The 14,240-nt window shown below is 36.1% G+C and overlaps 2 protein-coding genes and 1 pseudogene across 2 annotated transcripts; all 3 read right to left on the reverse strand.

The window, feature by feature from the left end:
* Window positions 1–5,101: 5,101 nt before the first annotated feature.
* LOC106353171 (phosphatidylglycerophosphate phosphatase 1, chloroplastic/mitochondrial) lies at window positions 5,102–6,736 on the reverse strand. The gene is made up of 5 exons (XM_013792873.3): window positions 5,992–6,736; window positions 5,839–5,916; window positions 5,682–5,755; window positions 5,485–5,592; window positions 5,102–5,329 (listed from the first exon to the last, which is right to left on the reverse strand). The coding sequence occupies exons 1-5, from the start codon at window positions 6,629–6,631 to the stop codon at window positions 5,213–5,215; spliced, it is 1,017 nt and encodes a 338-aa protein (XP_013648327.2). The 5' UTR covers window positions 6,632–6,736; the 3' UTR covers window positions 5,102–5,212.
* Window positions 6,737–7,247: 511 nt separating this feature from the next.
* Window positions 7,248–10,326, reverse strand: LOC106356824 (annotated as a pseudogene).
* Window positions 10,327–11,490: 1,164 nt separating this feature from the next.
* LOC106356823 (F-box protein At3g59000) lies at window positions 11,491–13,132 on the reverse strand. Its single transcript, XM_048737099.1, has 3 exons — window positions 12,173–13,132; window positions 11,949–12,089; window positions 11,491–11,862 (listed from the first exon to the last, which is right to left on the reverse strand). Exons 1-3 carry the CDS (start codon window positions 13,130–13,132, stop codon window positions 11,554–11,556), a joined length of 1,410 nt encoding a protein of 469 aa, XP_048593056.1. The 3' UTR covers window positions 11,491–11,553.
* Window positions 13,133–14,240: the final 1,108 nt, after the last annotated feature.

Below are 14,240 nucleotides of genomic sequence, written 5' to 3' on the forward strand. Positions count from 1 at the left end.
TCACATCATCCCCTTCATCTCACACCACTGTAAAAAGCTTAAATTACAGATTGAAAAACCATGGTAGATGGCAACATGGTCGTCATTTTCGAGTCTCTCCTCAGCCACTATAGAACCGGAGGAGATGACTGACTGATAAAGCAAAACGTGACAGACAGCCGGAGAGCTTCCTTGTCCGCACCTAAAATAGCAAGAGCCATTCCGACAGAGCTCTATGCAATCCGTCTAAAAGTGAAATCATCTCCTCGTCGTGGTCTTCAAGCTCGGACCGGAGTTTTTTCCCGTCGCATCAGTTGCAGATCGAATAAAAGCTTAATGGGAGCAACAATGGTGAACTTTGGATTATTGTCACATATGGTCCTCAAGCTCTTGGCTATTTTCCAATTTATCTCAAACTTCTAATATGTTCAATTTTGCATAACGAATTTGCGTTTGATACTTTTAATTGTGCAATCTAGACCTAGTGAATATTTTGATTTTGGTACATAGGTCCTTGTCATTTTGTTGTATTTCATTTTATGCCCAAATGTTTCTGATTTCAAATAAAACCTTTTGATTTGGTCTTAAATTTCCAAATGTGCACTTTAACCTCTTTTATATGCAAATGAAACACAGATGCTATGGGTATATTAAAAGAGATGCTAAATACCATTAAAATGATAAGATACTAATGGATATGCTAAATAACAGTAAAAACATATGTACATGACACTATGTACATGACAATGTGTACACAAAATTTTCATTAAGACCACATGTACATGCTATGGTGTACACAAAACTTATACTATCCACATGTACAATGATGCACATGTACACCATTTAACTTAGACAATGTTCACATTATTAAATTTTTTACCAAAACCAAAAATCTTATTTTTCAACTTAAACAGAAACTCCATTTTGTGCAAAAAAAATAAGATGTTTATATTAGCTCAAATTGAAAAATATTTCTTTCATTCCTGATGTTTTATAACATTCAAGCATATTAAGAATATGATGAATATTAAAATATATATCTTTATAAAACAAGAAAAATCTAAAACTCTTACTTTATTATAACAAAATTAAATTCTATCTTTACCAATGTCTTTTAATATCAGCCATATGTATGACATTTTGTGTATATTTATATGTATAAGATCGAGTGTACACAAGAAATACATTATCCACATGGACAATGACTCACAAGCTGCAAAATTTTTACGGTAAAAATATTGTCATATGTACATATATTTTTCACTTCCAACATGTACAATGTTTCAAACAAAAAAAAACATGTGCACTAGTTCAATGGTACATTTGACAAGTAATGATATCCACTGATTTGAATGATTTAGAGTATTTTTTTAGTTAATTTTAAATTATTTTAAGTTCAATTTCATTGTGTATATTGCATATATTTGTCCATGTATATAGTGCATATATTTTCCATTTGATAGTGTCTAGAATTCACAATTAAAACTTTGGGCCAAATCAAGAGCATATTTATTCACGATGGGCCGAAATGCAAATCATCTAAGATACTAGGGACCGTGGTGCAATTATTAAAAGGTTTGAAATGTATAATCTTTAAGTCGTGGGCCGCTTTGTAAATAACCAGATGCTATGAGGATCAATTGTGCAAATAGTTAAAAATCCACCATTGGAGGATCTCTCCAGGTTCTCGATCTGAGATGGCCACGACGGCGAGAAGCGAGGACTCCAGAGCTTCGGGACAGGCGGTCACGGCGGCGATATCTGAGCACAGCCGCGACTTGGTGAGAAACCTCGACGAGTGTCCTTGACGAGAATGAGCCCATACGGTAGTTCAAATAAGTACTGTCGCGTGAGTGAACCCATCATAATTCTAGCTGGAAGAAGGCCAACATTAAATCACCAGATTTTTTTTTAGATGTGTAACATGTATGTGTTCAAGAGTTTGAATGAAAGCTTCGTGGTGTTCTCTGTTTTTTTTTGTGGGGATTTTTAAAAAAAATTTGATTTGTAATTTTGTATTTTTTTTTCCGTTGTTATCAGAAAGGAAAAATCAAGTGAAAGAAGGGGATCCCGTGAAAGAAGAAAGGAATAAAAATCCAGACCTGCTTGGTTAAATCTCTACCGTCGAAATATTAGAAAAAAAAATCAATGGTTGGAAACAAATGCCCTTTAGTTAGTCAGTGTTATAGTTAAAGTTGAACTGAAAAAACTAGGAATCAAGTGCTCGTTAAAGAAAAGTGCTCTAGTAGATGAAAGTGTCCTAGAGTGAAATAAATAAGTCAATAAGTGTCTTAGAGTGAAAATATTTCTATATATAAATGTCTGTGTAGATATAATAATATAAAATGTTTTTTTGTTTAAAAATATAAAATATTTTGATTTTCTGTATAAGTTTTGATTTAATTGAAATCTGCTTGACCATTTATATTTTATGATTTTTAGTGATTGGTTGAAGTAATTAATTATATTTTTAATAATAGTTTTTGAAGAAAATTTTATTATTTATGCTACTTTTAAATAAAATATCATAAATTATAAAAGATAAAATACAATATATGATAATTTATACATAGTTTCATACACGAACAATATGGCAGAAATAAAAATAATTAAGTAGTAATAGTTTACCAACAAAAGTTAATTTGAAATCAGAAATAAGTTCAATTTAGTATTTAATTTTCGGTAGAAATTAAATACAAATACGGTTGAACCGCTAAAATAAATACTAATTTTTTTATATTTCTTTGAATTGGATTAATAGTTGGTATTTATTTTTAAAATATATATATTAGTTCAACTATCGCCAATTAATAGATAAATTATTCAATAAAATGGATTATGAGAACATTAGGACTAAATAAAATTATAAATACTTACCTATTAATAGATAGTGTAATTGCAGCAGAAAATAACAAGAATGTCCTCTTCCACAATTGATTTTGTTATTTTGTGGAGTCACACCGACACATAGCAGAGAGGGTTCGAGTGTGGGAGCCCCCACATGGAATTTAATGGGGAGCTATTCCTGGAGATCACCGTCCTTTAATTGCTCTGTTACTTATGGGCAATGGAGCAAGTAGTTAACCAAGTTTTGAGGATTTAGCTAATTGCAGTAATTAATGGACCACTTCAACAAACTTACTTGTCTAAAAGACACTAGACTACTATCAAACTCTAAAAGACATTAGACTATTAATTATGTGTAATTATAACAATAGGCAGGGCACTCATACAACTTGAGTGATATCGTGCTATGCTATGGAGTATTGTTTTCTGCCTAGGTGGTGTGAATTGTCAGACATTTATGTTCACCTAACTTGTGTTTTGTGTTCTTGTTCATGATTTGAATGGTTGTAGTTTGAATAAGACAAGTGATGATATTTAAGACGAATGATGATATGGAATAAGACTTTAAATAGTTATTTGAACTAGTGTAAGAATTAAATAACTTCAGATTATATACTTCAATGGTTCAAGTACAACCATGTGGTCATGTAGATTTACAAATTAAAAGTCTAGGTCAAATTAAAGGGTATAAATGAATAGATTTCACATTCTGTTAAGTGTCTTTGTTGTTCGATATGGAAAAATGAACATTACGATTTCAGAACCAAATATGTTATATAAACTACAAAGTGTGGCCAAAATGGATAAAAATCATACAATATATATTTTGAAGTGTCAGCTATTTTGTTGCTCAAAAAAATGTCAGCTATTTTGGATAACATAAATAATTTCAATTTTAGAGATTAATTATTTTGAACACAGGCACGTTGTCGTTTCTGCATGTATTGGTAGTGCGTTTGCCAATGTTCCCTACACAAGTTGATAACTTTGGAAATTACATTCAATTATTCATGCAACCGAAAATTTTCAAACCTTATCTGAAATTCACAACTAACCTATTATACATTTATACTCCACTGTCTCCATTTTTTTTTTTTTTTTCCCAGAAAATTCATATGATTCATTCAACGTTCAAACCAACATTTACAATCCCAGATATCTACAAGAGAACAGCTACTGGGAAGTTCTACTAACACCTGAAAAAAACAACAAGATCTTCCCAAAACAAGACATCTTACACACCACCATCCCAAAAAAAGATCAGAGACCACATCTTTCACTAGCAAAAAAACCAGAAAGCCAGTTTGGATGACTCCTGGCCACATAAGATTGCATCCTATTCTGGTTGGTAACGCTTTGAGCTATGAAAGTTGCCCCTCCATTTTGGTCTTTAGTAATCACCTGCCACCGTACATCTTCAATACCTCTAGCTTCCGATTCAATTTCTCCCACTTGGAATAAGAAAGAAGGCCAAGCTTGATACTCCACTGTCTCCATATGTTTCATTTTATTTGACGTTTATAAGATTATAAAAATGCAGTATTTGACGTTTTCAAGACTACGAAACTTGCATATGCATAGAGCTCGCAGTCTGAACAAAATCTTTAGCTGGTTTAAATCGTACATGGGATGAATGGTTTCAGATTTTCATGTTTAAAGATCCTCATCCTTTTTCATGGTAATACAGTGGAACAGGTAAAAATTTGGTACTAATACATGCCTGGTCAGTGAAAAATGCAAAGCAGACTCATTTCAAACACCAAGGTGTTTGCCTTATGTCCTTAGGCAACATGGTTCTACTTCACCCATGGAAAACCTCAAGAGCCAAATTGAGTAAAATCCCCCAAACAATTTTCTTTAGAAACTGATCTGAGAATGTTCTTATACCTCCAAATATGAATTTTTTAGAGGCTGCTGAATGCTGATCTATAAAGGCATGCCAGCGTAGAATTAGAATTTTTTTTGACTTTTATAGGGCCTTGGTGTGAACTGTGAAGTATGATAGATTTCTGTTTTTACTCTCCATATCTTCCCAAAAAGTGAACTGTCTGATACTATTTCTAGTATCTTGCTCGTCTTGCAACATGCAATATTGGTCTTGGTTTGGTTATGTTACGCTGAGATGCATTGCTAGATATCTACTATTATGCATGATTCTGAGCTGCCGATTCTTTGTCCAATCGTATTTATACCAAGGAGGCAAAGACTTCATCACAAATATAATATGGATCTTTCAATTCTCTAAATCTTGCTCCTCTGCATTACTAATGATTCGGATCCCAAACTTTGAATTACCATTTCTCACTTAGCCAAAAGTCAAAATTTCCATTACACCAAAAAAGAAACAAGAAACAGAGTTGTTGCTTGAGCAAAATGAGAATCCATCCTACAAATCTGAAGGATCCTTAACAAATGGTGTTACATCTGATACCAAAATGTGATCCACAGGCTTCAAACCTTTTCTCAACCAACGTTTCAACAAGGCCAACTCTAATCTCCTCACCTGTACAATTTGTGTTCCACCAAATAAGTGAAATCACTCCATTAGTTTTATACTATACAGCAAGTTTTCAAGCAATCCGAGAAGCTAAATGAAGTGTGATGTAAGCAAATCTAAAATGTTCTTCAGGCTACGAGGAAGAGGAGACAAACACCAACCTGTCTAACAATGAAAGGCTCCTCAGCTCGACTCAACGGTTCAGTTAACACAGTTAGAAACCCGTTTCTGTTCCCATAAACGATATCTGTAAAAGGTCGATCACCCACCTGAGCCAAAAACACTTACACTTTACATACCAAACACCTTATCTACCAAGCAGTTTCAACCCAAACATTCATCATAAAATTTACTTTACCATGATTAGCTCTGAAGATGCGCAACCAAAGTGTTTCTCAACTTCTTCAGCAGTCCCCGCAGGCTTCTTTGTCCCTAAAAATCATGAATTTAAAAACATCCTTCATCAGTTATCAGTTAACAAAGCTAGAGAATCACACTAGATATAACCAGCTTACTATGTCTCAAAACTCTAATCCCTGTTTCAGCCTCCAATGCTTTAGCTTTCGAATCATCATGATCATATTCCGTAAGCCCTAATGTACAAACAAAGACATTTAAAGTTAGCATCTTTCAATCAAACCAAACAACATAAAGATCCAAAATTTCACCTGCTGAGTTGCTAAACACGGCGATGTCGTGTCCGAACACGGCCTTACACTGCTCAATCGAAGGCCTGAGTGGTGGCCAGATCGCTAGAGAGTAAGGAGCCGTAAGTGTGTTATCTTTATCGAAGACTACACCCTTGAAGCCCCTTTTCTTCAGCTCTCCCCAGTCAATGTAGCGTAAATCTCTGACGGAAACATGGGGAAGAACCAAATGACGGTCTTTAACGATCACGGAGACGGAAGAGACGATGCCCTCGACGTTGATTCGTTGCCCGAGAGCCGCTTTCAGATCTGCCCACCACATGTTCGACGAAATTACCAAGCTTTTGTTGTCTTCTTCTACGCCGCGGATAGCCAATTCGACCGGTTCTCCGTCAGAGATCCGGTTAGAGAATCCTGGGTCTTCGGTTGGGGAGCTGAATTGGTAGAGGAGAAAGGAATCTTCGAAAGCGGGTGGTAGAGGAAGGTTCTGCTTTTGGGTTCGATGGTTTGTCGTTTGCAGAGAAGAAGAGATGGGTTTGGTGGAGCAAGAGATGAGATTATTAGGGTTGCGTTTGAAACGGGAAGGGGAAGAAAGAAGGAAGCTTTTGGGGATCGGGTAGTAGAAAGGAGTAGTGGAGGCAGCCATCGATGGGGTCTGCATCTCACCCTTCTTTATAATATTCTTTTTTTTTTGTTACTTTTATATTTGACCAAAATAAAAAAGTAGTTGTAAGTTGTTTATCGGAAACGGGAAGAAGAGATTCCAGGTTTCTTGGAACGCTCGCTTGGTTTAGACAAATAGATTCGACTCTTCTTGTGTTCCACACACTTTGCTTTCCAAAAATATATACGGACAGTAAGAGAAGCTAGTTTACCCTTCCTTATCTGAAGCTGTGTTTGGTCTTTTCTAGCTATGGCCAAAGGCGCACTAAGATAAGCTCTTCTAAGACCTTGGGTATGTTCTCATCTTTAGAGGACCAAGCCGTTTGGGTCAGCATCTTGGTGCGCCTTGCGCTATGGCTATAGGGAAACACAGATATGAAGAGTCTTGGTCTTAATGCAATCTTACTTTTCTACAATGACTTGATTCATTTATTTAAAACAGACCTTGGGTATGTTCTCACAAGAAGCACCTTCATAACCGTCTCAAGTATATATTGATTTTTTTTTCAAGTAAAATTGGTACTCATGGACTTGTGATGAAGAAGCTAAACATGTTTCTCTTTGCAATCCGGCAAAAAGAAACTAAAAAGAAAAAAAAAAAGACAAAGTAGAAGTGATAAAGCATAGTTATGAAATTCATTCGTGGCATAACCAAAAACTGAAGTTCTCCCAATCAACAACAAAAACATCATAAACCCAAAACAAAGTTACAGTCAACCTGTATAACAATCCATTCTTGAATTCAATCTTGGTCATCAGTTATTCCTCATCCGCTAACAAAGTATTAATCAAAAAAAAACACTTTAGCTTGGAGTAGCAGACGAACGCGGACGCTGCAACCGAACCAGCACCAACCACTGGCCACCACAACTCTACTTTCTCTCTCTGATACCAGGCTTCATGGCTCTCTCTTTCAACTCAACTATCATCTCCTTAACTTCCTCAACCTTCTTCACCAACTCCTTTTTCTTCAACTCCAGCTCCTTCTCTCTTTCCTCAGCTTCACTCACTGTCCCCTTCTTCTCAGACTTCTTCAACTCCTCACTGTTCTTCACCAATTCAAGATTCAAGTCCCCAACTTTCATCTTCAACTCGTTAATCTCCTTCTCTTTCGCATCACCTTTCTCCCTCACCTCTTCTTCTAACCTAACCTTCTTGCTCTTCTCCTCCACTACTCTCACTTCCAAAACCCCAATCTTCCTCTCCAACTCTCTAACCTTCCTCTCAACCTCAGCTCTATCTTTCCTTAACCCCTCAGCTTCCTTCTCACACCCTTCCACCTTCTCACCCTTCTCAGCCAACTCTCTCTTCAGCTCAGCCACCTCTTCCACCCTCTTATCCACCTCCATCAACGAAGCGTTGAGATCTTCCTGAAGACTCAACACCTCCGCTTCTAGCTCAACAGCTCTGGTTGAAATAGACTCGAGAGCCTTCTTCTCTTCCTCGTAATCCTCCATCTCTTTCTCCATTTCTCCGATGCTCTGATTCATCTCCGCTTCCACGTGTTTCATCTCCTCCATTTCTCCCGTTAGCTTCTTTAACCTCTCCTTCTTCTCGAGATTCTCCCTCGTGAGCTCCTGATTCTTGTTCTCCATCTCAAGATTTTCCCTCGCCGTATGATCCTCAACGTCGCCGTGGATTAACACCTCATCCGCCATTTACGCTTTCACTAGAGAAGATTTCAACACAGAGTTCAGACGCAATGACATGAGCAACTACTCAACAGGCGAATATAAAAACAAATCAAAATCTCAGCGTTTTAGAGAATCAGTCACTCTTGACTTTTTCTAGGCAACACCTAAACCAAACGAAAGATAACAATTACTAGAACCAATCAGATTTTATAATCGGTTAATAATTCGGTTATCAATGTCTTTGCCTGAATCGGTTTGAGTTGGACCCATTGAATGATCATGGTCAGATTCTATGTAGTATCTATCTATAGCTAACATTTGTCACTTCTCTCTTCTCTTCTCAAAAGCAAAAACAATCACTTTTGTCAAAGACAACAAACTCAAAGCAAACACACCTGTCTGTCAGATAATCAAATGAAAACTAGGATTATGGTTTCTGTGCTTCAGCCACTTCATATGCAGAGCTGGACATTGCAACTCGATAATTTGTTGTAGAGTTCGAACATCTCCAAGACATGTTTAGGAACTTCATGGTTTCCTAGCTGTGTAGGATTATTATTCTCTTCAGCATAGACCTCCATCTCCTTCAAAGATGGAAAATAGTCCAAGAAATGCTTTATCATCGCCATCTCTTCCATTGTTCCTTGAAACCCATGGATCTTCATCTCTTTTACTGGACAAACTGTGAGTGAAAGTCCTTTGTCCTCCCGAGAGATGCAGCAACAAGCATCCCCACACTTATCTGTCACATGGTGCACGAGACCCTAAAGGCACAAAGGAGAGAGACCCATTAAGAGAAGATTCAAAGTATTAAACATGGACTATGGAATACATGTTAGTTGTTTTTATTACCTTAATGACAAGAGTTTCTAAATGTGGACAGTTGCTAAGAAGAGCTGGCATTGCTTGCCATCCTCGAACCTCGTCACTCCTAATAGTTAATGAATTGAGGTTGTTGAACACTGGCATCGATTCAGAGCACATAGAAAGCACCTGAAAGCAAGAGACAAAATAATTTTGGAATCACATGTTTTCGAACCTAATCATCATATACAGAGAAAGATATTTCAAGAGGGAGTGAGAGAAGAGAAAAGTGACCTCAAGAGTATCAGGAAACAAGTCAAGATTCCGAGCATTTCGTAAGCCATGAAAGAAATTCCACACATTTCGTATGACAAGACCTCGATTCCACCTATTACTAAATGGGAGAACAACTTGGTCGTCAAACCAATCAAGATCTGGTTCTCTAAGTTGCTTGATATGGAGTTGAGTTAACAAGAAGTCGATTTGAGCATCAACCAAGTTTCCCATATTAACTAGTGGATAGTCTGATGCAAGATAACCAGAGCACTCAAAGTGAAGGAGACTTGGCGTATCAAATGATATAGTGTTCAAAACAACGATTGAGTGTATTGTTAGGGTCTTGAGGCTTACACTTGACACTGTGACGTCCCTAGCTTTCCACATTATATGAGTCAGAACCAATTCCTCAAGGGAAGGCAGAGCTTGAAGCAGAATCTCAAACTCATTAGGACAAAAAAGAAGTGTGTCAAGAACCAGCGTTTTAAGCAACGGTAAGAAAACGCGACCAGCAACCAAAGTAAGATCAATCCCAAAGTTTATTTTCAGCTTAACTAGTGTGCTGCACTCGAAGCATTTTGGTGACAGCTGATAGTTATCTTCTTCGTCACAATCAATAGTGATTGCTAGATCGAGATCCGAAACACCACGAGCTAACACACTGCTAATCCAACCATCCACCCTTTCTGAATCAGCCCCAGTAGCACACTCCAGAGAGAATTTCTTGAGTGGAGAGTTACCTTGCAGCGCCAAAACTCTATCCACAAAGTCCATGAAGCTCTGTTTAATGTCTTCCCTGTCCTGCTTACCCCTCTTCAGGATGCAGAAAAACAGTGTTTTCAATGGTGAGAGAAGGGACAAATGCAACAAGATTGCGCCACCTCTTGGCGAGAATCGATGTCAAAGCAGCCTCCTTTGTAGTAAGAAAAGACAAGATATGACAAAGAACCCCATCTGGTAGATTGCTAACGTGATCCATCTGAAAGAAGAGAGGTATGTTTGTTAAGTAGATAAAGCCGAAGCTTTCTAGAGGGAACAAAACCCCAATTAACACAACTCAAGTAGGAATCTAACCAAAGGAAGGAGTAAACTTTGAATCTAAGAAACCCTCAGAAGAGAAAAGCATCGGTAGTATCAGAGAGAGATGAGTCAAGCACGGCAGCACATACCTCGTTACGAAATGAACACCCAAGTTTAGGGCTCACAGCTACACTCGAACCCTCTCTCTGCTATGTGTCGCTGGTTAAACAAACGGAGATACGAAGAAAAAGCAAAAACAACACATGTAAAGACAGACAAGACAAGGCTCGAGTGTATAACTAAACTAGTCCAGTGTGAGAATACGTTGGTTATATATGGTTTCTCTTTCGGTTTAATCTCTTGTCCTTAATTGGTTTTGGTTTGGACCGGTTTTCAACCGATAACGTAGGAAATTGATAATTTGATCAATTAACAAATCAACAAAAAAAAACTATTTAGATCGTTTGATTCAGTTAACAGATCAACTAAGAGAAATTAATCATTTGATTTCAAATCAGATAATAAAGATGAGGAATGTGACAAACATAGTTGATAAATAAACAAACAAATTTTTAGTTCATAATACGTTGTTCATCTTTAACTCCAAAACCCTCAGCTTAAGACACTTTAACCTCAGCTTAAGACACTTTAATGTGATGTTACTGAAAAGGTCTCAGAAGTAGATGTATCAAACCCTATCAGTTTAAACCAAAAAGTAACTTGGTTTGGTTTCTAAACCGGGTTTGGTTAAGGTTCTCATTTCTTTGCTAGAATCAGTTTGATTTGGAGTCATTGAATGATCATGGTCAGATTTTTGTGTAGTATACATGATTACGTTCTTAAACAATTGTTCTTTATGTGAATTATACATAATCAACGAACCGTAGACGTTTGGACTAAGATAACTTATGTGATGATAGCTAACCTTTGTCACTCTTCTTCTCAAAAACAGAAAAAAAAACAATAACTTTTGCCAAGTACAGACAACAAACAAGAACAAACTCAAAGCAAATTCTTGGCGGAGAATCAAATGAAAACAAGCAATTGATAGCAAATGAATCATAAAACAAGAAAGAAACTACAGTCTTGAGATTAGTTAAATTTGAGACGGTTTTTAAGCAAAGTTAAACACAAAACTAAACTGCAGGAAAAAAACTAGGATTATGGTTTTTGTGCTTCAGCCACTTCATATGCAGAGCTGGACACTGCAACTCGAGAACTTGTTGTAGAGTTGGAAAATCCTCAAGACAAGTTTAGAAACTTGACGGTTACGTAGCTGTGTAGTACTATTCTCTTCAGCATAGACTTGCATCTCCTTCAAAGATGGAAAATACTCCAAAAAATGCTCTATCATCGCCATCTCTTTCATTGTTCCTTGAAACCCATGAATCTTCATCACTTTTACTGGACATAGTGTGAGTGAAAGTCCTTTGTCCTCTCGAGAAATGCCATCAAAAACATCCCCACACAAATCTGTCACCTGGTGCACGAGACCCTAAAGGCACAAAGGAGGACCCATTAAGAGAAGATTCAAAGCATTAAGCATGGACTATAGAATAAGTTGTTTTGTTGTTTTTATACCTTAATGACCAGAGTTTCTAAATGTGGACAGTTCCTTAGAAGAGCTGGCATTGCTTGCCATCCTCGAACCTCGTCACTCCGAATAGTTAAAGATTTGAGGTTGTTGAACACTGGCATCGATTCAGAGCACAGAGAAAGCACCTGAAGGCAAGACAGCATTTTAGAATTACATGTTTTGAAACCTTATCATATACAAGAGGGATTGAGAGAACAGAAAACTTGACCTCAAAAGTGTCAGGGAACAAGTCAAGATTCCGAACATTACGTATGCCATGAAAGAGTTTCCACACATTATCTGGTCCTCTAAGTTGCTTGAGTTTGTTGAGTTGGTGTTCATTTAATAAAAAGATGATCATTTGAGCATCAACCAAGTTTCCCATATTAACTAGTGGATAGTCCCATGCAATATAACCAGAGCACTTAAAGTGAAGGAGACTTGGCGTATCAAATGATAAAGTGCCTAACCAACAGCATAAGCTCATTGTTAGGGTCTTGAGGCTTGCACTTGACACTTTGATATCCATACCTTTCCAGTCTACACAATCGAGAACCAATTCCTCAAGGGAAGGCAGAGCATGAAGCAGAATCTCAAACTCATTAGGACAAACATGAACTGAGTGGAGAACCAGAGTTTTAAGCAACGGTAAGAGAATGCGACCAGCAACCAAGGAAATATCAATCCCACAGTGTATTTTCAGACTAACTAGTGTGTTACACTCAAAGCATTTTGGTGACAGCGGATAGTTATCCCCTTGGTAACTACGAATACTGATCTTTAGAACGAGATCCGAAACACTACCACGAGCTAACACATTGCTAATCCAACCATCCAGTCGATCTGTGTCAGCCACATTAGTAACACACTCGAGGGAGAATTTGTTTAGGGGAGAGTTACCCTGCAACTCCAAAACTCTATCCACAAAGTCAATGAAGCTCTGTCTGATGTCTTCTCTGTCCTTTTCCGGATGCAGAAACATAGAGTCATCAATAGGAAGACAAGGCACAAACGCAAGAAGGTTGCGCCACCTCTTGGCGAGAATCGAAGTCAAAGCAGCCTCCTTTGTCGTAAGAAAAGACAGTATATGACAAAGAACCTCGTCTGGTAGGTTGCTAATGTGATCCATCTTCTCTGAAAGAAAGAAGAGAGGGTATGTTAAGTATACAAAGCTCAAAGCTTTAACCATACAAACAGAGAAAGGTACTACTCTGCAGGATATACAAACAACGCAAGTAGAAATCTAAACAAAAGGAGGAAACTTTTGAAGTAAGAATCCCTAAAAATAGACTAGAATGAGTAAAGCGGCTCGGCATTCACCTCTGATGCAGCTCACAAATAGGTTTTCTTGGAGAGCTGTTCTCTTCTCGGATAAATCAAAAGTTTATTTGGATAGCTTCAGACGTTAGGTTTGCCTATTTATAATCTTTTTTATATATTAATTCAAAAGTCAGTTAAAGTGGATTTCGCTTACGTGCGTATATGTGAAATTTAAAATTAATTCTATTAATTTAATTGATTGTCGATATTTAAATTTTTATTTATTTAATTAAAGTTTTAAAAAAAAACTAATTTTAAAATTACCTAATCTAATCAATATTACCAAACAAACAATTAAACATGTTAAAGATAGATGAATTAATATAATTTTCTATAGAAAAAATTAAATATCATAAATTACATTATATAGATATAGAATATACATATAAATACATATGATAATATATAAATAATTATATAAATAATTTTAAATATTTTTCTATTAATAATGGATACAATAAGTCATAGATTGCAGAAAAATAATTAATCTAAACCTAATAATAATTCTTATACAAACTCACTATATATATTTTCTAACTTTTGTCCAATGAATGCAAACAGTCAAATATACATTTTTTTTTAAAAATCAGTCATTTTCTATGACAAATATTGATAGTATAGTTGAGTTATCACTTTCGAAAAAGATTAAAATATTTTTATATTTACAACAGAAAATTATATGGTAAGTATTATAAAGTAAAATTAATAAACGAAAAAGTTTATCATAATATAAAATGAAAACAATATATTAATACGAGACTAGAGTTAAGACTATTAATATATTTTTGATTATAATAATATTGACATGTTTATTTTTTAAATAGGAAAAAAAGTAAGGATATATAAATAAAACACGAGTGAAGAATAACAAAAATTGTTTGTTGTATTCTTGATTAAATACTTGGTTATTTTATACTTTTAAGTACTTAACTTTTTATTTGTTTTCGAAATACATGTGTTTTACGTATTACTATGAT

This window comes from Brassica napus, chromosome A7, assembly GCF_020379485.1.
Source record: "Brassica napus cultivar Da-Ae chromosome A7, Da-Ae, whole genome shotgun sequence".
NCBI classification, from domain to species: Eukaryota; Viridiplantae; Streptophyta; class Magnoliopsida; order Brassicales; family Brassicaceae; genus Brassica; species Brassica napus.

Coding starts and splice junctions, on each gene's coding strand:
- LOC106353171 (XM_013792873.3), bottom strand. CDS start 6,631: ATGCAGACCCCATCGATGGCTGCCTCCACTACTCCTTTCTACTACCCG. Junction 5,917..5,991: donor CGTGTTTAGCAACTCAGCAG/GTGAAATTTTGG, acceptor TTTGTACATTAG/GGCTTACGGAATATGATCAT. Junction 5,330..5,484: donor AGCCTTTCATTGTTAGACAG/GTTGGTGTTTGT, acceptor CAAATTGTACAG/GTGAGGAGATTAGAGTTGGC.
- LOC106356823 (XM_048737099.1), bottom strand. CDS start 13,132: ATGGTTAAAGCTTTGAGCTTTGTATACTTAACATACCCTCTCTTCTTT. Junction 12,090..12,172: donor TGTTCCCTGACACTTTTGAG/GTCAAGTTTTCT, acceptor TCTTGCCTTCAG/GTGCTTTCTCTGTGCTCTGA. Junction 11,863..11,948: donor TAGAAACTCTGGTCATTAAG/GTATAAAAACAA, acceptor TTGTGCCTTTAG/GGTCTCGTGCACCAGGTGAC.